General features: G+C 30.9%; 1 protein-coding gene across 2 annotated transcripts; it reads left to right on the top strand.

Moving 5' to 3' along the window:
* The first annotated feature begins 964 nt into the window (after window positions 1-964).
* LOC129973058 (toll-like receptor 7) lies at window positions 965-26051 on the top strand. Of its 2 annotated transcripts, XM_056087418.1 has the most exons (11): window positions 965-1163; window positions 2106-2664; window positions 3904-4068; window positions 5723-5878; window positions 8069-8399; window positions 9204-9538; window positions 12420-12612; window positions 14470-14714; window positions 16004-16309; window positions 19043-19178; window positions 25835-26051. In XM_056087418.1, exons 2-10 carry the CDS (start codon window positions 2119-2121, stop codon window positions 19169-19171), a joined length of 2406 nt encoding a protein of 801 aa, XP_055943393.1. In that variant the 5' UTR covers window positions 965-1163; window positions 2106-2118; the 3' UTR covers window positions 19172-19178; window positions 25835-26051. The 2 variants fall into 2 exon arrangements, with proteins under 2 accessions (XP_055943393.1, XP_055943394.1); XM_056087419.1 differs by lacking the exon at window positions 16004-16309.
* Window positions 26052-26968: the final 917 nt, after the last annotated feature.

The following is a 26968-nucleotide window of genomic DNA, read 5'->3' as shown; positions in this document are numbered from 1 at the left end:
AGCATATAAAGGAACGCTGAAAGACTGCAATTTCTTAAATTTATTAAATTTGGCATCTGATTTCACGAATGCTGTTGTCGTTTTGTGTCAAAATTTGTTTTCATTCAGTTAGTCTAGAAAACACACGTCTAGAATAGAAATTCTATTGAAGATACTTGATATAGAGACTATGAGAGTAAACTTGTGGGGATATCGCTTCGTTATTTCAAATACTTAAAATGATACTAAGAGATAATTTAAGAAGAAGAAAAAAATTAAAGGGTATGTAAATTTTAATAGTTTTGATTTGACTAAATATATTTTTAAAATGTTTCAAACAAATATTTGAAGGTACTTGATATTGTTGTAAAGAGTTATCGAATACAAATTTTACGGCTATAAATAATTTGGAACAAAATATTTGTATAGTTTACATTCTTCTTAAATTGAATGTCATACTATTTCATTCAATTTTTATTAATGGATGTTTACTGTAATCAAAGTACAACGTTCCGTTCATTTCAGTAGATTTTAGAAAAGAATTTGCATCAATGGCTGAATTAATTAAGAGAATAAATCATTAAGATAAGTCTAAATTAATTTAAAATCTGGTCAATGAAGTAAAAATGTTTAAACAGAAAACTTTTTTTCAGTTTAGTTTTTCAAAAAATTTATTAACATTTGATTGTGCATTTTTTTTTTTTAAATCTCTTTCATAACGGAAGTCCAAAATGATTATGATGATTGAAACGATTTAAAGACCATTGAATGTCAAAATCGAAAACACAAGTTCCGCTAAGAAGCATTCTTTATATTAAGAAGTAGCAATTTTCTGGGCATGGCGCTTCGATAATTGACATTTCTCATGAATCTGTTGGCGATGATCTTTTTTATCAGTAAACATTTTTCCGTATCAGATGGCTTGCTATTTCCTCACGTGGTTGGGGAAATTCCCTTTCATCGAAAATGAAACTACTTCCTTCCGCAGTACTTCATTCTGCAGACGGTTATTCAAATTCGAAAGAAGTTTTAATCAACCACAGAAAGCCTTTACTCACTTTGTCGAAATATAATGATATTATACATTGTTGACTATCCTATGCAAAAAAAAATTTTGTGAGCTATATCGAGGCTACTGTTTAAAAACAAACTGCGTTTCATTTGAAGCTGCTAATTATCTTCAGGTGAGCTATATCATGTATTATATTTTATCAAACGATTTTATTACAAATGTGTTTGCTTCATAGCCAGGAGAAATCAGGGAGAAATCAAATCTAATGGAGAAATACTAAATATATTTGACTTATTAGTTTCGGATTTGTAAAGATAAATTTTTCACTATTTGGAAGACAACTGTAATGGAGATGAACTAGAAAATGAATACTGAATGATTTTTTTCAGATTTTTAAAATTATTAATATTGTTGTCATTGATGATAATTTATCTTCCAATAATCTCATTTATGATTTCCAATTAAGTATTAAGTAGTAGAGGAGGTAATATTCGGTTTATAAATTGTTTCGCTTTTGAAAACAAACGATATTAGCTATGATGTTTTATTGAGTGCTTTTTACGCATGTTTCGTTCGTATGACAAGTTACTTGTCAGGGTTCCCGTACAGAAATAACTTCCCTTATTCTTTGGTGAGATCGTCTGAAAATGGATTTTTATGTTGATTGTTTGCTTTTTTAATCTGTTTTTTCTTACTTCTGATGATTGAATAGATTACATATGATCATTTAAAAGCTTTCCTGCTTTCCTCTAGTAAAAAAAATGTTGCCTTTACAATATTTGTCAACTGCTGAGGCAGTATTTATATGGTAAAAATTATGGAAATATTCTTTTGATAAAGAAGTATTGTCAGAAAAAGTAAAAAAGCATGGGATAGGATATTTTATTGAGCGGTTATATATTTGAGCATTGTGAAAGTTTTATAACTTAAACGAGTTGCTTACTCATGAATAATTACAACGAATAAAATGTTTTTGCCATTTTACGTTGGCACTTTTTTTATATAAAAATGTAACGTTTTCTGTTGTTTCTCTTACTAATGATGATTGGAGAATTAGCATCTAATACCTAAGAAAATTTGTGCAACAAATAATAATTTTTTTTCAACATTTTAGGAACAATTACAAGATGGAAAATACTGGAAGACAAAAATTCCTAAGAACACACATAAGGGTCACTGGCCAATACAATTTTGGGAGAATATCATTAATGAGTAATCATCACGTTTCACTCAGGACTGAACGTTATCAGTTCGGAAAATCCCTGTTGTGCCTTGGCCTGTGCCTTGCTTGCCTGCAAGTTGTTGTATCTGATTTACCTGAAGGTTGCACTTCTGAAGATCTGTCTGATTGCACTTCTCTGAAGACTCGGTGTGAAGAATCATTGCCTGAGTGTGAATGCGATTTCTACAATAGTATGGGTTTGCTGACCTGCAAGAATATAAGCAATTTCGAAATGTTTGCTCAAAAGCTGTCAGATGGATCGCTGTTCGAGGTGAACACAACTTTTAATATTTTACTGTCCGGACATAGAGTATTGCCCCGTGGGTTCCTCAATGGACTCATCGTACAAAAACTGACTATTGACGATATACAGACGGAGCATATAGAAAACACAGCATTTGATGGAACATTAAAGCTTAAAGTATTCACTGTGAAGCTCAGTTCTATAAAGGTAAGATTTTGTCTCTCAAACTTTCATTTGCAAACTAATACTCCTGCTCTGAAATATGTAATTCTCCAATTTTATACCACTTAATTTCCAGAAGATTTTTTAAAGTTTTTAAAGCTTGAAATATCTGTCCTTTATTACAAACATTATTTTAAAAAATTTCTTTTTGTTATCAGTAAAGGTTTTGTGGTGAATTTGTTTGAAGATTTTATGATAGAGTGTATATAGATTTAGAATTTTTTTCCTTTTCATGTTTCTCATAATTTGCAAGAGAGAAGTTCAATGTCCCTATGGAACTCTATAACTAGCAAACGTAAAGAATTAGGAAGGCAAAATATGCTGCATAGATTTGTTATCTAAAATATATATTCTTATCAAATTTTGATTCAAATCCGTTTCAGGACTCATCACCTGTATATTTTCGCATGCATGTAAGCGTAACACTTTGAACACGCAATAACTTAAAACAAGGAAATGGATTTGGTCACTTTGCGACTACATTTGTAGTTCCGCGTCAAATTTTGGTGTCAAACAAACACTCCAAAATGCATATTCGGGCGATAGATTCAAGAACAGTTTTATATTCACGATAAAGATTTATATTTCGTAACAATTGTTCGATAGTGCTTGCTCAAGTTCCACAATTTTATGCTGGGAAAGAGGTGAGGTAAGAGGATATTGGTGAGTTATGCCAGAAAGTTTGATGAAAATCACTTCTCTAGTTATAAATATTATATGCATGAAATCGCGCTGTTTAGCAATGTTCAGTACTTTCTTTATAGATTATCTTAAATACACAAACTTTAATCATGCTTATTTTTATATAGTCAGGTTCTATTTAGAAATGGTGTGTCTATTTGAAATGATGAATGGATCCTTTATATATTTCAAATACGTCCCACTGGGGGGAAAGGTACCTCGTAGTTGAGGATGATACGCTTCAGACATGGTGGTTGGCTCTCGCTACTCTTGGGAGTATGCGAAAGGGTGGTGATGGCTACCTCCCATTCATGACGGGACGCACTTCCTTACGGAAGGGCTGAACCTTAACCAGTGATGGCCCTTAGGACTCAACAACAGTTTCCGCCAGTACCACTGCCTCGGCGGTCCGGTCATTCACGTTTTTCCGTGTGCCTTTGGACGGGTCGGAGTAGTCAACCTATGATACCATGTAAATACACAAATCTTCAAGCGAACTGATTACGCATTGTGAATAATGTAAAATGAAATATCTGTTCACAGGAAATTCCAGAATTCCAAACCATTCGGGGATCCTTGGAGATCTTGAATCTGGAGAACAGCCTTCTAACATCCATCTCAGGTGACAGACTGAAAAACCTGACCAATTTACGGAGGGCTTCCTTCGCAATCAACTCTATTCGATATGTGTCACCAGATGCGTTTCAGGTCAGAGAATTTTAACGCTTTTTTTTAATGAACTTAACTTCCTTTTATATTTGTAAAGATACAGTTTTTCACACAGATCATAAAGTTCTCCAGCTCTCAGGTTTTAACCCTTAACTCCGGGGGGTGAAAATTCAGGACTCAACTGGGGAGATGCGCTCTATGAGACACCATTTTCTTCACATTCAAATTAAATTTTCTAATGAAAATATTTGTATGAAAATCAGCCAATATGATCTTATTTTTCTTGATATATGTTGTTCCGGATAGCACTTGTCATAGACAAGCCCGCTTTTACTAAGTTAGCGAATTTAAGCCTAAATTTTTACGTTTCTTGTGTTTACAGTAGAGCCATCTAGGGTCAAGAGTACATTTCAGCTACTCACGCGTCACAACCCTTTTTACGGGGCGAATTTCATTCATACAATTCTACAGATCGCAACTTAGACCTGAACCAGAGAACGATCACCTCTGATCCAGTGCCCCCAGTGGTATTGTCTCGACATGGAGGACTTTCTAACCACGATGAATTTATACCTGCAACAACCACCACCACATACGGAAAGTCCTCAGCTGGCGGGATCGAACTCACAACCCCCAAGGGATGCAAATCTAACGCCCTACCAACAGGCTATACCGACCCTGTTTTGATATATAAATATGTTTTAGAAATTTTACAAAAAATGTTATAATTGCCCCTCTACCTTATTTTTTCTGTTTGAGGTAGAATTAAATCTTTTTTATATATATTTAAAAAATGAAAATAATTGAATAGAGCAAATAATGATCACATAATAATTTCTGAATGCTCCAAGGGTATTAAATCTTTGATTTTACTACCCGTTTTTATTAAAAAGAAGAAAGTAACATTAAACAAAGAATAAGGTAGCAATTTAAGTCTAAGACTCTCATATGACCATATCATCAATGAAATTACTTGCATTAGCTTAAAAAAAGATTATTGAGATCCGCAAGAGGAGTTAAAATTCAATACACGAATTGTTACAAGAAAAGCAGGTGGAAGAATCAGAAACAAGCCAGATTCAAGCTCAAAGCACTGCCGAAAGAATAGCCTGATTGGTGAGCTTAACATCAAACTTAGCTGGATGTCAGCACTAATCCCTTAAAGTTTAGTCTGCTTGAAACCATATATGATTGGTAAAATGATGGATTTGCAAAATAACAAGAATCTCTATTGCCATAGTACATCGAGTCGATACATTAATTGATAAAAAACATTGTGTTTTTCTGTAAAACCAATATGAATATTTTTAATAATATTAGTTTTGCAAAGTTATTGTGAAATTATACAGATCCAAATATAAAGTTTTGAGAGTTAAATATTTTTTTAGCTTTTATTGGCTTTTCATTTCTGATTCTTCGTGTGTACTATAATTTACCCTAATACATATATTCCTGTATGGTCCTGATTTTTTCTGTTATTGATATAGTAAATTTTGAATCACATGTATAAATAGGAAAGATTTGTATAAAATTTCAAATTTCATTTTTACGGATTTCTTCTTGTTAATGCTCAGTTATTTCTAAGGGAATTTAAAATTAATAAAAAATGTAATTCATATATTGATAGTTTACCAAAATTTCAAAAAACATCAACATTTGAATGCACTATTTATGCTATAATGATTCGCCCTAGGGTACGGACAACTTGCTCTCCTTCGACATGTCGTACAACCAACTGAGGTCCTTGCCTCCAAACTTGTTCAACTCCTGGAAAAACTTGAAGAGAGTATCACTGTCATTTAACCTATTGCTGCATGTTGATCAGCTGTTTGCCATGACTCATCCGATGGTACGAAATTATTTTGTCAACATATTAATAAAATATTTGGTGCGCAATAAAATTTATTTACGCAACGAACAATTAACTCCCCTAGAGAATAATTATTCTCGATCATGGTTTCTCTATGTTTGACATAAAGTTATTTCAAAAAATATCAAATGATAAATAGTGTTCGAAAAAGAAGCGAACATTTTTCCTCCTCTCTCATTCCCCATTGCCGGAGATCCGATTACCACAATGGGGAGGCCATATTCTTATCACTGCCTACTCCCGCTTCTGAACCTTTATTTCGCATGAGTAAATTTTTATTTCAAACTGAACCCTCTGATTCCAATTCGTGCTTTGAAAACCTATGACATTTCGAAGGAAAATAATAATAAAAAATATGTATTCTTCTTCATAAGCGCGTTTATAACTAAAGTTTTCAAGCAAAAAAAGTAAAGTTTTTCCATAATTAAATTAATTATTATCATCTTTTTTTTATTTTAACATATTTAGAACAGTATCTTTATATTACAAATTTAAAGATTCATCAATAGGGAGATTCATTTATCTATTCCAACTCTGCTTATTACTAAATAATGTTTATTTTAAATATTATACATGCACTCAGCTTTTCCCGTTTCTTTTTAATTTTTCCGAGAAAAACATCAATTAACATTCTTTAATCAAAGAAAGCTGTTTATAGTTTTTTGGTCTTCTGTACCATATGACATCCTCCCTCACCGTACAGGTTGTGACGGTTTGCGATGAGCGAGGATAGAACCTGGAACTTTGCGGTTCGCAGCCCAGTAACATGACCACAATACAAAAGCAATTGCTCTTGCAGCGCAGCTGTTAACTGGCTTATAAGCTTTCACCACAGACTCTCCTTCCAGTGAGTTGGAGGCGAGACGAACGATATGGCTGTTGAGCGGTGATGTATTAGCCATTGAATCGAACGCGCCTGTACCCATTTGAGAAGCGCCAAGCGTTATGGCGAGCGTGTGTGGGTGGTTGCTGTTGCGTCAAGTGAATCTTACGACTTTGGGTTGCTGCGGGCAGATGGCGCCACAACAGCTGTACGAAGGTTGAGGGTTCATCGTCCGAGGTCACCATTGTGGTGGATTGGTATGAGCGAGGATAGAACCTGGGACCTTGTGGTTTGCAGTCCATTAACATGACCACATTACAAAAGCAACTGCTCGTGCAGCGTAGCTGTTAACTGGCTTATAAGCTTTCACCACAAGATATTCGGCATTCCATTAGACAATGAGTAGAATGACAAATTGTTCCACAAGGACATTATCACGCTTGTTTGTTATCAGATACTCTCCTGTACATATATTTCTACGAAATTTTCAAAGTATTCTTCAGTGATATAAAATCTTCAATGATTTTCCAAAAAAAAAATCTATACCTAAAGCAGCATAAAACTAAAAAAACTATAAAACTAAACCAGAAGAAGCATTTAACAAGTCTTCTACTAATTTTTCAAATTTGTAAACATTTTTTTTAACTAACAGATATTTTAGTAAGTTGTATTTCTGTCATGTTAACATCTTAATGCAAAGCAAAGTACTTTTAAAAACTATAAAAAAATAAACAATTTTATTTTTAATCAACTTTAAACTAAAAATGTTTAAAAAATAAAATATTTAAATTTTTATGAAAATCTTTAAAACAATTAAGCATTTAAAACAGATGCAAAAATAGTAAAATGTAGAGATAGATTACAAAACAAAAAATCATACACAACATAATAGCATATATTCATAATTCTACATTTTAAACAGCAATGAGGAAAAGGGAAATTATTATAGCTTAAATCGTAAAAGGAGAGCTTTATTGATAAGTTGGATATTAAAACGTGCATCAAAACCATAATTTGCCTTAATAATAAACCTTAATTTGCTGCATATTTCTTAATTAGCGAAATTAATTAATTAATCAAAATAAACTTTTCTCATAAGATAAATAAATAGCTTGCCTTAAGACAAATTTAATTCTAAATATATTTTATATTATGACTTTAAAAAAATGGGCCTTTAAAGGCTTAAAGAATAGCTTTAAACGTCTTTATCTTTTAAATGGCGATATTTTGCCACCATATTTTTGATAAAATGTTAATTTTTGTACACTAATAAAGCTTTGCTCTTAAACCATTTTAATGCTAATTTATTTTTTAAGTGAAATATTTCACTCTTAACTCTCTTCCAGTATATCTTCTTGGATCACAACAACCTGACAGACCTAGATTCTATAATCCATCCTGACATGCATGAACTGAAAACATTGCAATTGTCTTACAATCCCATATCCATGATCACAGACCTTTCTTTCAATGGGAAAATAAACAAAGCTCGCTTCCTTTACTTGGATCACTGCCTCATTCGCGAGTTCAAAGCGAGTCACTTTCAAAATCTTTCCAGGCTGATAACGCTTGATCTAAGTCACAATCTCATCGAAGATGTCGCCAATCAAAGCATTCAGTTTGGAGGACTTGACCTTGAAATAGAATTCACTGGCAATAATATCAAGGAATTCAACGGTAAGTAGAAACAGTGCGTCAGTTTTGATACTCTCTACTTAGTAAAAAGAATCATTTAGAAGTTCTTAACTAGCTCTGCGTTGATATAATCTATATGAAAGGAATTCTAATTCTAATTTTCTTTCATTCAAAATCGATCTCCACTCATTATCAAAATCAATTTTATGACCCAACAATTTTGATCCCTAAATTGAGCATGAGAAAGTAATGGAATAAAAAGCTTAAAAATCGCAATAAAATTTCCGTGAATCAATGTTTTGAAAATAAAATATCTTTAAATTTAATTTAATTCAAAATTCAGTCACAATTTCTTTTCAAATTTTTAAAGTGAACTTATATCTGAATTTTTATTTCTTTATTTTAATCAAGCCTGCCAAGCTTAAATAACAGTAAACGCCAAATATACAAAAATTTAAATTTGTACCGACCACAAAAATGAATACAGGTATAAAACACAATAGTATTGTTAAATATCTTTTTCTAGATACTTGGCATCTCTACTTTGTTTCAATGTTTCAATACCAGAAACTATCTTATGCAATATTACCGCCTAATATTAAAAATATTACAGAAGTATATTTTACATTCTGTCAATGCTATAAGCAGTATTGCATAATATTGTTTTTTCCATAATTTACAATATTATACAATGTAATTTACTATTTAGAAATAGTAATAAAATATAAATGGATTATTATTTTCCTTGTCACGGAGATATGTTTGCTAAAAATGGATGTTAAACGGTTACTAATATTCTATGCTTTTGAATTAAATTATTTATTATGAGTTATTTTTATTTTATAGTAAGTTTTACAAGAAGAATAAGAAGTTTGTTTTTGGAAAAAAATCTCTTGACTTCCCTCGGTCAAATTCTTCGGCATAACTCGATTGTTTTTGTAAGCATGGCTGAAAACCGAATCCGCACACTAGGTCCTGAAGATTTTCGTAATGTTGGTTGGATCGAATCAATTAACCTGCAGCGCAACTGGATTTCTGAAATGCACCCTTCTACTTTCATAAGTGTTCGAAGAGATCTCAAATATTTGGACCTCAGTCGAAACCAAATTCGGTCCCTCCAGGGCAGTGTCCGTTACCTATCTATGCTCATTTCGCTCAACCTCACTGGTAATAAGATAGAGGTAAGAATAAATTTTTTGTAGCACTTTATTGTTTTTGCTTGTATACAGAATTAGTCAAAAAGTATGCATTGATTTCAAAGCATTCGCTTTATTTATTTGAAAGATAAGTAAGAAATGTTATATACAGATGTTCAGAAGATGTTGTATTAAGATTCCAAATACATTTTAATTAACTTTTTTTGTGAATGATGTACAAAAAGATAAAATATTGTAATTATCAAAAATATGACATGATGATTAGAGCTGTGCCAATTTTCGAATTCTCACCAAAAATGGATATTTTGGGAAAACTGATTTTTCGATATTAATATTTCGAAAAAAACCGATTCATTGATATCTTAAGGATGGATCGCGATGCAATGAATTGATAGGTGCAATTTTTTTAAAAAAAATACTTAACAGGAGTTTTCGCAGCACATTGTCGTTAATCCCATCTACCAAAAAAGAAAATGGAATGGAATTTGATAAAAATTTGAATGCATATTTTTATTTGCCTACTCAATTTTTCTATATAATTTATGTTAAGATTTCTGCAAAGCCCCTGTCAGAGTTAAATGCATCAAGGCACTTACTTTAGGCATGTCATTTTGATATAAAATGATATTTGTTCTCAAAACTGAATTATATATAATTCTGCTATATTATACATAATAAAAGAATTATGCATTTTTTGTTTGTTTGTTTTAAGATATATTTCAGTTCAATCAAATATTTTATGCTATATTAATTTTAAATACATGAAATAGTTTTCCAAAATAAGGGGAAAGAAGTTTCGAGAAAAAACTTAATCTCCATTTATAACGGTTTTCTTTTTTGCGAGTGTGTTTTTGCTTAAGCGGTCTACAGGTCAGACCATTTGACCCTCAGCTTTCAAACTCAGCACATATATGCAGCAAATTTTTCAATCTTTGGTAATAAACAAACACGTCCAATAAAGTTATCTAAATTAAATAAATAATAATATTTTACATTAAAATATATAAATATTCTGATGAATTATGAATTTTAAACGCTTATATAGATCTTCTTCCTGTGAGTCATATTTTATTACACATTCTTGAGACTAATATTTTAAATAGAGAAACGCTCCTTTGCATCTAAAACTGATTGAGTTTTGAAAATTTAAATATCTCTATTCTATAAAAATGCTTGATTTCAGATCACTCCATCAAGTGTTTTAAGAAAATATGTCAATAAGTATTTGGAATTTCTCCAAGAAAGACTGTCCTAAAATAATTACATTTAACGCTTTATTATTCGGTCAATTTTGATTGATGAAGATTGGAACGTTAAATTCTCGAGATTACTTTTTCATATGTTCATTGGATCGAAGGGTGTTATAAAATTTGAACTTCATAAGGGTTTTCAAAATTATATTTATTGATCAAAATAAAATAAAGTATTATCACATTTTTTTTGGATAATTCTTCCAAATACATTCTAATTTTATAATAATGCATAAATTGTTTAAAAAATATTTTGCTGTATATTAAAGCTTTATTGCTGAGTTTCAATTTTCTTTAGTCATATATTTAAAACTATATTTGACTTCAGCGAAAATGTTTTTGTATTTATTGAAATTTCGTTAGTTAATTTTCAATTTAAAGTTTCTGGCGGCTGATAGAAAATTAGACATATGCATAGTTTAATGAACAAAATATCGAAAGATTTCTATATTAGCATAGTAATATTAATTAGGATGTTGAACCATCAAAATCTGAAACTTAAAAATATGTTGCTGGCCAAACAATTAAAAGTTAGAATTACGTAAAATATTTATTTGTAAATTTTAGCTAACATTTATCCTAGCGAACCAGCTGGTAACCAATGATGTCTAGTATTTTTATGAAATAAGCTTAAAAAATCTTTCAAATAACTGAAATTTAGAAGCATCTCTTCTGCAAAAAATATTAAATGTTACTTAATTTAAAACACCCTTTATAGGATTTATTCAATTAATAGAAGATATTAGGCAATTAATGTATTTATTTTAATTAGAGATTTAAAACAGATATGTTTAATGGATTATTGGAAATAAATATCTTGAATCAAGGCGCTTATATGCCTTGAAATAAAGATCAAGGATGAATTATCAAGATTATATAAAGATGAAATATTGACACTTTCTTGAAATTGCGGGTTCTTGCGTGCATTTTGTCATTTTTCACTTTAAAAAGGCATTTATTCAAAAACTTAGTACAATATATGAATTAAATTATTTTCTATAATATTTTTTTTATTTTTTCATGTCTTGCAATTAATTTTCTTCGGGTTTTTTTCCCACCGGGCCGTGCTTTTGTCATTGATATCGAAATCACCACTCTTAAATCGTTGAAGACAAAACCGACAATTGGGATATGACGGAGCAGCATGACCATAAGTTTCAAAAAGTGTCTGATGAGCTTCGGCAGCAGATATCTTCAAATCAAACAGAAATAAAACAATGAATTTCGAAAATGCAATTTGAAGCGTTCTATGAATGGGGTCTTTATACACTGAATAACTCGATAATACTAAAAGGAAAACCTTTATAAATGATATCAATAAATTAATAATAAATTGGTAAAACCCAAAACCATTGTCGTTTATATAGATGCTTCGTATGTTTACCAATAGATGCCGCTAATTAAAATACTTGCAAGCACCTAATAAATAGCAGAATGTTTTCGTAGTAAAAATTTAATCGACAGTTTAAATATCAGAGAAGATGTAGTTAATAAACTTACTTATGGAACGGTATTGTTTGTACTTTGCAAAAAAATTTAAAGTGATGTTTCTTTCTTCTGCTATCAGAATCTAGTAAGATCTCATTGTGTAAGTTGTAGTTAGAGAATAAATATTGATATCCAGTGAAACATTATAACTTTAATTTTGTTTTCAGTCGTTCGAGGAAGGTGAATTTCGAGAATTGAAACAACTGCGTTATCTCCATTTGGATGGAAACCTCATCACGACGCTAGGCAATGAGTTGCGGGATCTGTATTCTTTGCGCAGTCTAATCGTTAGCAATGATAGAATATCCACGCTGAAACGCGAACAGATTCCAGAGAATTTGAAACTTCTTTATTTAGAAGGTATTTTCATACCATATATAATTTCTTTAAAGTCATATATCCACTAGATAATCAATTTAGTACCCGGTATAGGATTATTAAATTAAATTTATAAAGTATGTATTTCATTAAATAATACGAAAAATAATTGTTTATTACCACTAAGCATTTGAAAAAACTATTTCACAAATGTTTTTTTTTCTTTTCTATTATTGTAAAGATTTTTCTTTTCAGGAAAATTTTTTTAACTCTTCTATTTCATAGGACTCCTACCGCGTTTCAAACATTTCTCATTTATTCTCTAAAATTCCAAAACATTGAAACTTTGTATAAGTACACTCCCGAGTTTCTGGTTCGCGACTACCCAGCTTCCTTACAATCCGACCTAGTTTTTCAAAAGCTAAAAACTGTAAGTTTTGACTCTTATCTTAGGATTACATTTTCATATCTGTATAATCATTTATCAGAGAAAAATAAAATCAATTTGAATCAATTTTCTTAAGAATCAGGCCTACGATTTAAGCTAATGTTTTGTTCATATTTCCTGCATTTTAGATAGGCATTAGAGAATTTATGTTGAAATGTGAACATTTTATGTTCTTTTACTTACTTTTTCTCTAATAAATTCTTGAAACGCGCAGTGCATTATACAAACATATATAAACTACCAGGTCAGAGTCTTCTATTTTAACTCGACACGCAATAGGCAGCGGGTTCTATGATTCACCGGGCCACTGCCGTTTACACATTCTACGTGGCTTGAGATAAATGGAAGGTTTAGAATTCAATAAGAAGTGAGAAAATACGGATTGTAACAGTGAGTTTTGTCGCAAAAACTTTATCTTCTGGTATTGGTGGGCGAAGAAATGAGTTTATAGCCCTCCGGTCTATCCAGCTTCTTTGTTATCCGGCTTGCCCTTCCGCCACATTAAGCCGAATACTCGGGAGTGTACTGTATTTTCTAAAATTTCGGATGAGTACTTCTTTTCTCGTAGTTTACATCACATATGTATTATGCAGGATTTATATTTACTCGTGGTGGGCAAACGGCTAGCTTTTAAAATTTTAGAGATAGAGATATGATGACAGATTGAAAAATGCTTTAGAATGAGAAAATTATTTTTTGTTTCAGTCAATTAAAGTTCATATAATATTAATAAACTTAATTTCTTAATAATTATATTAAATATTTGTCTTGGCACATTAGAATTTTAAATTAAATTATTCGAATTTTCTGTGCCTAAAGCAGAACTAATTTTAAAAATTTTAATTTCATTTTTACGAGTTGTCTTCAGGAAGATCTGCCAATAGTTGGATAGCAATACATGACAGCCATTAACTGCCCTAAAATAATAAAATTCAAATCTTTATAATTCTCTCAGTTTTAGAATGAAGCATTTTTAAATGTTAATGTGTCAAGACAAAAATTGCTAAATAAGATTAATAACATCGGGAGACAGCATAAATTATTTCTATCAGTGCAATGTCTTCTATGATTCACCGGGCCGTGGATGCGTTCCTATTCTACGTGACTTGAAGTAAATAGAGGCCTTAGTATTCAATACTTTTATATATATACTTTTATCGCTGAAATAAACAGAAAAATTTTTTATAGCTCAAAATGCTAGATTATTGACAGCGAAATTCTAACAAGAGCTGTCTTAAAAGGTTAATCTTTTATATAATTTAGTCGAAAAGGTAAATTTGATATTTTTGCTTGGAATGTATAAATTAATTACTATTGAACCAACTGAATCTGCATTTTATAAGCAAAGAAGTATTATTTCTGAATATCACAATTAGCTACCAATTTTTCGTGAATTAATATTCTATTAAAATATGTATTCAAATTTTCAAATTAAAATATAATATTCGTAGGCAATCCTATCAAGTGCGATTGTCAGTTGCTGCCTTTCCTCCACCACCTCAACTCTTCTTCTATCAAAACGGATACACCAATATGCACGCCAACCATCCAGATAACCCTGCTACCCCCTGCCGAGTGCCCAGATGGGTGTAACTGTTCTTGCGCACAGAATGAAGGTGACCACTTCATGTCCGTGGACTGCAGTTCCGCAGGACTTACTGAACTGCCACACCTTTTCACCAATGAATCCGGAGAGGTAAGGCAGGAGGAATAAAATGCGTTTTGTCACTTTTTTAAGTGTTGCGATAGTGAAATGGAATACTTCATGTTCTATCATAATGATATGATAAAAGTCTGCTTTTGTTGCCTCATTTCTTGTATATTGTATTGTGATACTACCTCTCTTTAATTCTGATAGCTTTAGATTCTGATATCAATTACAATCTGGACTATTCTTTTAGTATGATTCACAAATAGACAGATACGTACGGGAATTAGTGAAGAGTTACTCTCAGTGTAATCCAGGAAGTATTAGAAGCAGTGTCTGTTTTTCCTGAAAGGTCTTTTGACCCTTTGCCCTCGAAGCCGTTTTCGCGAGAACGAACCAGCAACTCGAGACCTTTTGTAGCGCCTTTAGTGAAGTTCTTACCTCTAATTTAAAATGATTACAGACACCATTTAGCATATAAAACTTTTAGAGTTACACATTTTATTAAACTTAAAATCGACACACGATATTTTAAACCTTTGCTCTCGGAAAAGTGATTCGATGCATAATTATTTCCCTAACACAAAGATTTGCTTATTGCTCTGAAAAATAAATATATATAACTATTGTAAGTCGAATTTTGTTGAAAAATTAACCTTCATCTTTTTACCATTCGGTAAGCGTTTTTAACAATCAAAATTCAAAAATAAAATAATAAAGCGTCAAAATGATGCACCGTCTTGAATGGTGAGTGAGAGGCACCATACGAGTGCAAAGAGCGGAGTCCTTTGAATGAAATTATAGTTATCAGCGATCATCGAACTTCCACACCAAACAAAGTGATGAGCGAGAATCACCTCTCGAGTTTCGACATTAAATCATGTGGTGAGTGCGAGTCACCTTTCGAGGGAAAAGGATTAACACTTTAACCTAACTCTAAGCAGTACAACTGATTCAAATTTCTATGCCAGGTACTACTTGGTTGCTCCAAAATCGCTTTAGTGGAAAAAAGATACGATTCAGAAATCCCGTCACCTTTTCGTTAAAGCGATGTAGGAGCATCCAGGTAGCATCTGAGGACACTTACCACCTAATCCTTCGACCTAGGAAGCTACGTTAGACCAATTGCGAATATTCAACAACATTTTACACTCGTAATTCCACAAAATTTTCATTTGACATGATATCACAGTCACGTGACAAGCCTTATAGTGTTTATAATCTAACATGACTTCGTTGCATTATTCCACGTTTCCTCTTTCAGAATTTGAAATTGAATTATAATATATTTTCTCTTCATTTCCAAATTTTTTTACAATAGAATTTATTTCTGATAGAACATCACATCAGTGGCAATCCACCTGCATCGTGGTATCCACTTTTCCCAAGCTGGTCCAATAATAATCGCAGATGCTATTGGAAGTCTAAATCTGACCGACAACCACTTGAGATCTCTGGAAGGGGCTCACTTACCGGACAGACTGAGCCATCTGTTTTTAGGGAGCAACGATCTTCACAAACCTCCACCCTCTCACCTCTTTTCTTTGGAAAATCTGAGAGAAGTGACACTGTCTGGAAATCCATGGTCTTGTGACTGTGCATCGTTACCGTTCAAGGAATGGATGCACTTGAAGTCTGAAATCGTGAGTACAAAAGGCAGTCTTCTCACTGAAATCCATGATGAGCTCTTTTGCATCCTCAAGCAGATTAGTCCGCTTATAATGATCATCAATTAATAAAAGCCTCTATTTAATGAATTCGCAAACCAAGCTTTCTTATCATAGCCGTAATAATGGAAAATCATAGAGGCATCATGTGTGAGTTATTTTGCTTTACATGAAGAAGTGTTATAAAGCATTTTTATTTTATGAAATAACAGTTTTCTCTGAGAGTATTTTTTTTAAATTCTGCCAAACTATGAAACAGAGCAAATAGTTAATAATAAAAGGAATCATTATGAAAACAAACAAAAGCGTGCATGCTCTTTTAATGAAATATTTGGAAGAAGCCATATTTAAAATAATGTTTTCAAATGAGATTTCTCCAATTGTGAGTAGTGAGTAGCATACATTTAGTAATAATGTCAATTCCGTTCTTTGAAATTAATTAAAAGTTGTAGAAAGTATTTAAAAGAACTACCATAAATTCTAAATTTGTACTACATACATTTTCTACAAGATTTGAAAGGAAAAAGAAGAAATATTTACTATTTGTTAAGAAACTTCCGTTTTATACCCCTTCCATTTCTACATGGATTAGTTAAATGCAGAAATATAAACCCCGAAAGATAATTTTAAAAGAATGCTAACTATACAGACGTATACAATATCATCAAATGCTTGGAAATTCGCTCCGATGCTAATGTGAGACTATAAAACATTCTGCTGAATGTACGACTGCCGTATGACTGAAAGTGCAACTGCCAAGTGTGAAGCAAGATTAAATAGAAATTTTTAATTATTATTGGTCTGCCATTTATGCATTTTTGTGTATCATCTAGCTAATAAGGATAGATTGTAGCCCTTATTAACTACCCCCTTTCTTTACTTTCTACTTCCCTTAGAATATATATGAATAAAAGTCTATGTCTGAATATTAACTTGATTTGTATACTTCGTAAAATTAAATGTGATTGAAAACTTTGTGTTCCAAGAATTATAAAAAGAAATTTAGTTTCTAATCATCTAGTTAGAAATGCTAAAATGTTTTCCCATCATTAAATCCCAAAAAGAAGTGTTTAAATACAAATTCTTAAATATCTATGACTGTTTACTTCATAGTATATTTTGGGTTGCCGTTTACGAATATTAAGTTTGCCACCAAAACTTGTTTTGCAATTTTTAATAGCCAAAAACACACGTTTTTAAATGAAGATTCGTTTATTTATTTTATTTTTTTTTTTTGTTTGATGCGGACATATTTGTGGAATTTCAAACAAAGAATTCGGTTAGAGAGTGTATGGAAGTATTCTTGTCCAAACAACCTTGAAATACCATGGCCTTACAGAAAGACTTTGAGCTGATTTTTTAAAGTGGTTACCTTTGCAAAACAATTTATAGAATCATAGAGAATGAGAAATTGAAAGTTCTAATTTGAAACCACCATACTAGCAATAACTTTTCGTAAACTAAGTGTGGTATAAGTTCGAGATATTCATGTGTTGAATACACTAATGGAAGTAAATGATTAGAAAACGTTTGAAACATATTGGTTTCTATATTCGGTAGACATGCATGTTTTGATCCTGTATACCATGTGATATGCCTATTGATGAATTTAATGAAAAACATGAAAAGTCTTAAGGACTGCAGTGTTAGTGTACTTTCTAAGTGAATACAGGGAACGACAGCGCTTCAATATTGATATGATAAACCTGAAAAATTATGTGTTGATTTTACAGGCTCTTATCAATATGTGGGAATCTACAATATCAGTTCAAAACTATTTGTGTATACAAAAAAAAAGAAAGGCGATTTCCTGTCCAAGCTGCTCTAATAGATTCGATATGCTTGTTGTTTCTAATGACACTTGTCATAGACAAGTCCACTGACTTTAGAGGTCAGTGATTTTAAGCCAAGGGCGCGTCTCTTGTTTTTGACAGTAGCACAATCTAGGACCAAGAGTACGAATTAGCTGCACACACGTCACAACCATTTTTACATGGCGGACTTCATTTATGCATTTCATTCAATCCAGTAAACCCAGTGGTGTTACTCTTGATATGGAGGACTTTGTGACCACAACGGATTTATGCGTGCGCCAGCCAAAACACACAAAGAGAGTATTCGGCTGTTGGGGTTCGAACTCGCAACCCAAAGGATAGGAATTCAGCGCCCCAGAAACCAGGCTATCACATCCCTTCTTTAAACTTTAACTAATCCTTGTGCTGAAATAATATACATGCAAAAAAAAAGCCGCAGATATCTAAATTATAAAAAATAAAAAAAATGTGTCGATTATTTTTAAGTCATTTTTCTCAAAATATGATTGGTTTTCAATTTAAATATGAATCGGTTATTTCATGTTGCGAAAACATTAGAAAAACTTGGATGGCCATTTTATATTTACAATCAGTGGCCTCAAAAACATAAAGAAACAAATACTCAGAAAAACAATTACACAGAACTTTACTAGGATTTATTTTAACAAACTTCTAATTGCTCGGATTATATTTTTAAATTCAATTATTTAAGAATTTAACATTTTTAGGGTATTGTCGCAATTTGTAACTTAAGAAAATTTTCATTTTTGAAAATATGGGTAAAGAAATTTAGGCAGTTTACATTATTTGCGCGAATAATTTATGTTACTATATCAAAAGTTTTCAATTTATCCACCAATAGTTTAAAAAAGAGCACTTATTTTCTGTGTGTTAGTTGGTAGAGGCCAATGAAACTCGCTGTGGACCACAATCTTCTGAACTTGCTGGGCGTTTGATTGGATCATTGACCAATTTGGATCTTTGTCCTGGAAGAACAGAATTTCCTGCATCGCAAATAACTTGAATCACGTGTAAGTTCCTTGCCTCCTTCATAATTTATTTTCCATTAATTATTTTTTTAAAATTTTTTCATACATTTTAAAGGTACTCTAAAATATTAGAAGTATTGAATCAAAATTTGGGGGGGGGAGGGCAGTGGTAAAATTATAAAAGCATGTTTTATAATTTTTAATTTAAATTCCGGACTTTTGAGAAAGAAATTACCTTCTGCACCTGATTAATAAATGCTTGCTTTTCAATAATTATATTTTCTTTTTTTTTATACTTTTTTTTCTTAAAATGCCTAAAGTTTAATATAATAATTTAATCAATGAATCTCCTTCGAAGAAAAACATTTTCACATTAAAATTAAAAAATTTGCATTTTTCATATTTTTTGAATTTTTTAAGCAAGATTTTCCATTTTGTGTTCATTCTCTGCGTTACAGTTTGTTGGAGCTTATCCTCAAATCTTTACAATTCATTACTAAATGCTGCCCCTTACATTGACTTAAAACTGAAGAAAACAAAATGATTAATTGATAGAAAAGTTCCAAAAATTTTAAAATTTTGCATTGTTTTTGAGCTATTAGAATTGCACAAAACTCTATCATATCAAGATTTTATACAGAAATAAATTGATTACAAAATGAGATTTTCAATAATTTTTAGTTTACAAACCTGAAACCAATCAAATGAGGCAGAAGTAAAAATATTTATAACATTAAAAGGTATATTTACCTTCGGCCAACTCTTTATTTTCTATATATTTATACAAGGTATCTGTCTACGTGCGAAGACAAATTTTTGAAAAAACTGTTTAATTTTCATTTTTAGTTTATTTTTTAGGTTATTGCAATTCAAAACAATGAATAATACCATTTAAAAAGTTTTATGTAATTTGCAACTCAGTCAAATGGGGAAATTTGGGTAAAAAACTGTGAAAATTGGTGTAAAATGCAAAACATCCTAACAAGAATTCTAATCAAAATTTTCAAATTCTTTTTCTACAAAATATAGTTAGAGCTTTAGTGAAGGCAATGAACTAGGATCTAAGAAATATTTGCATTTATAAGAAAGTTATAGCAGTTCGAGTATTTCCTAACTGAAAATTTATCAAAATTCTTATGCATAAACAACATTAATGAGCTCTAAATAAAAACCTATTCATCTCAAAACTATAATCCTAGTTCATTGCCTTTAGGATAGTATAAATAACATACATACAAAATTTCATTAAAAAATATTCATAATATTTTGAGATATCATGTTTTGCGTATCAAAATTTTTACAAAATTAAAGTTCCTCAAAAAATGCATTTAAAGTTTTTATTTGTGTTTTATGAAAAATATCTCTCTTTATTTTTATTAATATTCACCACATTTATATGATACACCTTCTTTGTTAACAATTTTATCTGTTTTCTTCTTTCTAACAGCTCTTAATTTTTTCCTGGCAACTTTTGTTGTATCCAATGACTGCCTTTTTGACGTGATGATTCTTTCTTTATCGAGAGAAAGGAAGTGTCTCAGGGTATAATCCCCAGGAGTTATTCCCAGTTCAAAAAAAAATTGCCAAGAGACCATAAAATCCATCATTAAAAATTATTGCAGTTATTGATGCTCCCAAACGTAAAGTCTGTAGCTCCACAAATGTGTTTTTGGGAATTATTGTCCACAAAAGATTATTGAAGCTTTCATTGGCATTTTGAGTCTTACCGTGTAAGCATTTTTTCAATAAGTTTTGATCGCATAGCTGCATATATGTTGGCTTAATGATTTTAATAATGTTCTTTGGAAGACCTGCATTTGTTTCTTTGAATTTTTTTCCACAGGAAATTGCACGTTGATATTTACACCAACTGTCCTTTCCTGTTGGGCACTGTCCATGCATGGGATGTTTATTATTAGAACATGTGTGAGCAAATGCAGCAATGGTTGCACTCTGCATTTGCAATAAATTCCCTGCATTAGCTCTAATTGCTATCCCATAGTAATTTTGCAACTTATTTATGAAGGAGTCTGTTAATTTCCCTTTGCCACCAAGAGATTTATTCGATGACTTTAATTTTCTCAAACGAATGCCTACTCGCTTCTGAATATGGCCAATGCATTCCAGCTTTGAAACGGAATCTTTCCCATAAATGTCTTTAACTGTATCATAGCCCTTAGAGTCACCATCTCCATAGTATTGTGAATAAATGAGTTTACGACAACTCTTGGAACGCTCAAATATTCTGTAAGCACCAAGCACTTCCATACTTCCAGATGAACCCTTATGATTTGCACACTGATGTTTTGATGCACATGATAAATTCAGCTTTTTCGTGTGACACCATTGGCAAAACTGAGACATCACTTCAATATCCAGCACCTTACCACATGCCACAGAGATTGCACTCACTACTCCATTCAGTGATGAAAACCCTCTCCGTTGCCATGTTCCATCAACAGATACACCACATTCAGTAATAGCAGCAGGGTTTTTATTGTCTTTTAACTCAGTAGCAGCAATATTCATTGAATTTTCTGCAACAGAACGAGCAGCACGAAGAAGCTTCAGTTCCTGCATTCTGAATGCTTGTTTGGAAAGAAAAGATGGAAAATTGAGGGTAGAAAAAAATTTCTTTCCAGCTGTATAACCCTTTACAATGATTCTAAGTGCACACACAAGTCGAGTGTTTATTTCATTGGATGTGTTTTTCTTTTTAGATGAAGAAAAACCTTTGTAAAAGGAGCAATTCTTGCATTTGAGGCAGAAATTCGAACACAATCCAAAGGTAGAATCCTCTATCAAATACAAGTTGCTTTTGAAGCATAAAGGACAACATAAAAGAGTAAAAACACTTATTAATATCTCGATATCCATAATTCGAAATCCAGAAAGGTTATTTGTTTTCAAATCAGGAACATTATCTTCACATAACTGCGAATTCAGCAGTTTCTTTTCACTGCAAGTCTTTTGTTTTGAATCTGATACACCAACAGAGTCTGCAGCTTGCATGGAAGAAGAATGCCTATTTCCATGAAACTTTCGTTTCTTACTTCTGTTAATGCTTTTTACACCCATTTAAAACACTTTTTAAACAAAAAAGCAATAAATATTCAAATCAAACTAAGCTGTATTCACTCGAAAAAGCAAAGTAAATAAACATATAACACGAGACGAGCAGATGTTTTCAAACGTAAACAATGTTCGAGAAGCAGCTGTTGCCAATCTTTTCTGTGTATAAAGAGCTGAAAATTAATTCAAATTTAGGTGGCTTGCACATAGTTTTTTATAAATTTAAAAAAATAATTAATTTATGATTTTAGGAGCGTATGTTTGATGAAACGACGAAAAACATTCAACTTCCGGTAAGCACTTCCGGTTTCGTTTTCGACTCTTTTGAATTACATAAATCTTCATATCTCCATTTCTAGCAATCGTAGGAGAAAAATAAATACAGATTTAGAAAGCTAAATAAATGCACTTTAAAATAAAAAAAAATTGTGAATTTTGACCAAAAGTGGCCTTTTAGACGTAGACAGATACCTTAAATGTACTATACTTGCATATTTATACTTAAATTTATAAAAAAATTTACTAGAACGTTATCTATATTTTAACTTATTTAACATTAATGAAATCGGTTTTTATTTTAAAAGTTGGGTTTCAATGTTTAATTTATGCGTACTTAAATTTTATCATTCTAACAATTCCATTTTCAAAAATTGAGACAATTGTAGGAAAAGTTTTGCTTTCCGTTTAAATTTTATAATATTCTATGCTGTTAGCATTCAATCGAAGCATTTACTCATATATTCGAACCCTTTAAAAACCATTTTTTGATTTTTTTTTTTTTTTACTATTCAGTAAGCTTATTGGTTATTCAAAGGAAATGTAATAAAAAATAACAGAAAATCCGATATCTTGAAGTTTATACAGACGACTATCCCAAATGAAATATTTCTTTCGCCATTTATCCTTCGGCAGAATCAAATATTGCAGTAATAGTTAATGTGACAGAAATCATCACTGAAAAAAAATGGTGCATAAACGGGGTTCCTCGATTCAGCAACGTAGAGCACCAGAAAGATATATCAACGAGGCAACAACCAGAAAGGCACCCACCCAAAGAGGTATTTTTGGAGAGTGCAAGAATACGGCAAAAGTAACATTGCAAGATATTTGTACATCTGTACACATTTTGGTGATTTCAACATCACTTCCTTCACCCTTAACTTCAAAAAAATCCTCTTATTACAATATACAAGCTCAAATCATCCATTTGAGCGAAAATCATCAACTTTCTGCCCTGAGACAATGAAGGGGAAAAAAAAGACAATATTGGCTACTCACCTTTACAATATCTCCACAATATCCAAATTCACTCGGAAGACATTAGAAAAAATTCTAGAGTTAACAAGTTTTTAAGTTGCTCTAAAATTGAAAAGAATGGGAGCAGCTTCCTGCATCTTACAAAATAATATTTTCAACTTCAATTTTATGATAATACTATCATAAAATATTATAATAACATTATGTAATATTTTACTTTTTACAATTATTACTATAATATATTTTTCACTATTACAAACTTTCTGACAGCAATGCAGATTTTCAATCAGAGCTTGTCAAATTTTATGAAACAGTAAAAAATTCTAAAGCAACAAAGTATTCAATTGTCTTCTCCTAATACTGCATAAATGTTCACGTTGGTGCATTAGTGCACTGAGTAGCAAAAGAAGCCACGTTAGAAGCACATAGCCTTCTGTCGAGTTCTCAAAATAATTTTACAAAACGTAATCTAGACGTAATCAAAACGTAATAATTTCACTAGACGATTCGTAGTTCCAGATGAATAATGATAATTGGAAGAATTCCTGATCTCTACTATCCTTCTTCAAATCATCACACACTCAGTTGAAGGGAAAATAAGAGAAAGTAATTTTCTCATCTGTTCGTGTACCCAGTACCGAGTGCTGACACAGGCTTGATTTCTTCACAATTCCAAATTATTCTGTTGGAGGAATTCTGTTGGAACTATTGGAGGAATTCCAGGATCCAATGTACACAAAGGAGCTAAGTATGTACTTATGTCTTTTGGGCATAGGGGAGTGCTAAAACTAAAATTCCAGCTGACTTGTTTCAAGAGGGTATGAAGCATCCCTCTATTAAGGATCAAATTCATAATATTATTCGTTTTATAAATATACATATAATTATACAAGCTATATAAATATATGAATTGTACAAGCTATATAAATATACATGATAATAGCCACATTATCAAGGTTATCGATTCACCGTTTCTTAAGTATTCTTTAAATTTTACTGTTATTTTCCGTTATTATTGCTTTCTTTTCCATTTCAGTATGTACTGTATTCTTTTTCAAATTTTATAAATATAATTTTTATGTTAAGTCCATTGTATATTATTTTTGAGTTTCTTTTTATTCTTTTTTTTTTGTTTCGTTTTGGTTTACTTTTTATATGGTCATTTTGTCCTTTGTTATTTTTATATAGATTGTTTTATTATTTGATGTATATATATTCTTATTTTTTTATCCAATTTTTTTGTTTCTGCTGGCAGTTTTCATATTGTACATAGTTTTTAAAATGTTGTTTCTATTTGTAATTAGCCACTATGCATGTGACTTCGCATGCGTTTGTCTGTTTATACATTGTTAAAAAATACATATACTTTTAAATCGTATAATTTTATATCCTGTCTCTGAAGAAGTTTTCAGACACTCGGCCACAGTTAATTACTAATTAAAAAACTTTACTCAAATAATATATTAATATTGAACTTTTCCCCAAAAATACAAAGATTGCTTTGAGTAAATAATATATAAATCATTGGAGAAATGTTGAATTTTAAAGTTCAGACTAGCTTTTTTAAGAGGTTAAATTTATAATACTATCAACAGAAGGCAACTTAAACTCTTTGGTCTTGGATAAACGTCCCTTGATGTGGTATTCGATGTCATTACATATTTTCACACTGTTACTAAATTAAAAATTCCGGCAGTCAAAAAAATTAATAGTTTTCTCGAAATATAATGCAATGTGCACGTTAAAGAATGTTTTTCATATAAATAACCTTAAATTTACTGTTCATTCTCAAACTCAAAAACTTTTGCGTATACGTTAGGAGGCGTTTATTTCTTGAAAAAAGAGATGAGAGAAAAGATGAAAGGTGGAGATGTCTACATTTAGCAAAAGGTTGGTGCAAATTTTTCGCGAAATTAGAATGCGAAGTAACTTATCATCTTTCTGCGTAGCACTCCTTATATAAGAATAAACATTGAAAAGTGCTGATCTCGGAATCAATAACAAACGTAGAAGATATTATTGGTTGTTTATTCAATTTTGTGTAACATTATTTTTGGCTTTGTGCAAGTGTTATGATCGGCCTTCATGTATTTTTAATTTGAGTAGCATTATCATTCATATTCTCTGAAAAAGATTTTATCGTCAATTAATGTCATATAAAGAAATCTATGCATAAAAAAATTCCATGTTTTCATTAAGATTATTTATTGCTTTAATTCAGACTAATGATTAATAAAAACTTAGTTGTGTTAAAATTTCAATTAACTAAAAATATTTCTATTAATTGTTGTCGTATTTTCGTTAAAAATATTTTATTTCATTATGCATTAAAAAATGTATTTTCAGAAATACTTTTTATTATTTTTCAGCTCCATTAGAACAAAAGAGAAATGGGTGCAATGTTTGACTTTGACTCTAATGGCAGTTCTTCACTGATTAAAGATGCTACTATGGTTGTCGTTTTTTTTAACTTCAAAATCAACTCAAGCATTATCAAAACTGCTTCAAGTAAACCTATTATCTGAAATGTGATTTTGATATTACTGAATTTTTGTTTTAATGCCAAAAATATTACACTTTCTTAATAAAGATTTTTCTTGTTAATATTTCCTTGTAATTAAACTGTCTCTTTCATCAATAAATGAATTAAATAATAATAATCAATAAATATTACCACTTTATTGAACTCATTAAATATTTGTTAAATTGTCTTCATTTCTTTTACTAATATTACATTTGTAATTTTTTTGTCTTTACCCGTAATCGACGATTTTATTTATATTATTGAAACGGTATTAACATTTCTGTATCTATCTTTATTACGTCTGAATGTTGGTTTAGAATAATGTAAATATAAATATAAATGTAATATAAATATAATAAATATATGAATGTAATGCAAATATAATAAATAAAAATAGTTTACAAATAAGATTTATCTCTTAAAATCCAGATTATGTTTGATATGCTCATATATAAATTAACGGAAACTTATTCCTGAACCTTGACTTTCTTAAAATTTTTCATTCGTTTCGTGTGTATATACTTAACATTAACTGAATGGAAAATCCTGCCAAGTTAAAGAGAATCAAACGAATTCTCATTAGTACAAGCAGCAAGACATAGAAAATTATGGCTGAAATTGCTTTAGGAGTTATAAGGATTTCTGAAAAAAAAAATAGGATTTTCAAATGTCCTAGAATCGGAATTTTGAGTTACACTTCAGGATCAACATAAACAAATATACAGAAAAACTGAAAAATATCAAGCTCAGTTTCAATAAAAAAATATATGGAAAAATCTCCGAGTTAAGACATTAATATTTTTGACAATACAAAATATTAACATTTTGATTATACAAAAATTTTAACATTGAAAATAATTAGTACTACACCTAATAAATCGACAGTTATTAGAAAATGCACACGATTTCGATAGCTGCAGAAGAAATGAAATTGTGCTATCTGCATATAATTTTTTGAATTTTTGGCTAATTATTTCTT

Source organism: Argiope bruennichi, chromosome 6, assembly GCF_947563725.1.
Source record: "Argiope bruennichi chromosome 6, qqArgBrue1.1, whole genome shotgun sequence".
Classification (NCBI taxonomy): Eukaryota; Metazoa; Arthropoda; class Arachnida; order Araneae; family Araneidae; genus Argiope; species Argiope bruennichi.
This window is presented reverse-complemented; position numbering and strand designations above follow the sequence as displayed.

What these genes read in the sequence shown, in the direction of transcription:
- LOC129973058 (XM_056087418.1), top strand. Translation starts at nt 2,119, where the DNA reads ATGGAAAATACTGGAAGACAAAAATTCCTAAGAACACACATAAGGGTC. An exon ending in TAATATCAAGGAATTCAACG is followed by an intron (nt 8,400 to 9,203) that starts GTAAGTAGAAAC and finishes TTTATTTTATAG; the next exon opens with TAAGTTTTACAAGAAGAATA. An exon ending in TCACCAATGAATCCGGAGAG is followed by an intron (nt 14,715 to 16,003) that starts GTAAGGCAGGAG and finishes TATTTCTGATAG; the next exon opens with AACATCACATCAGTGGCAAT.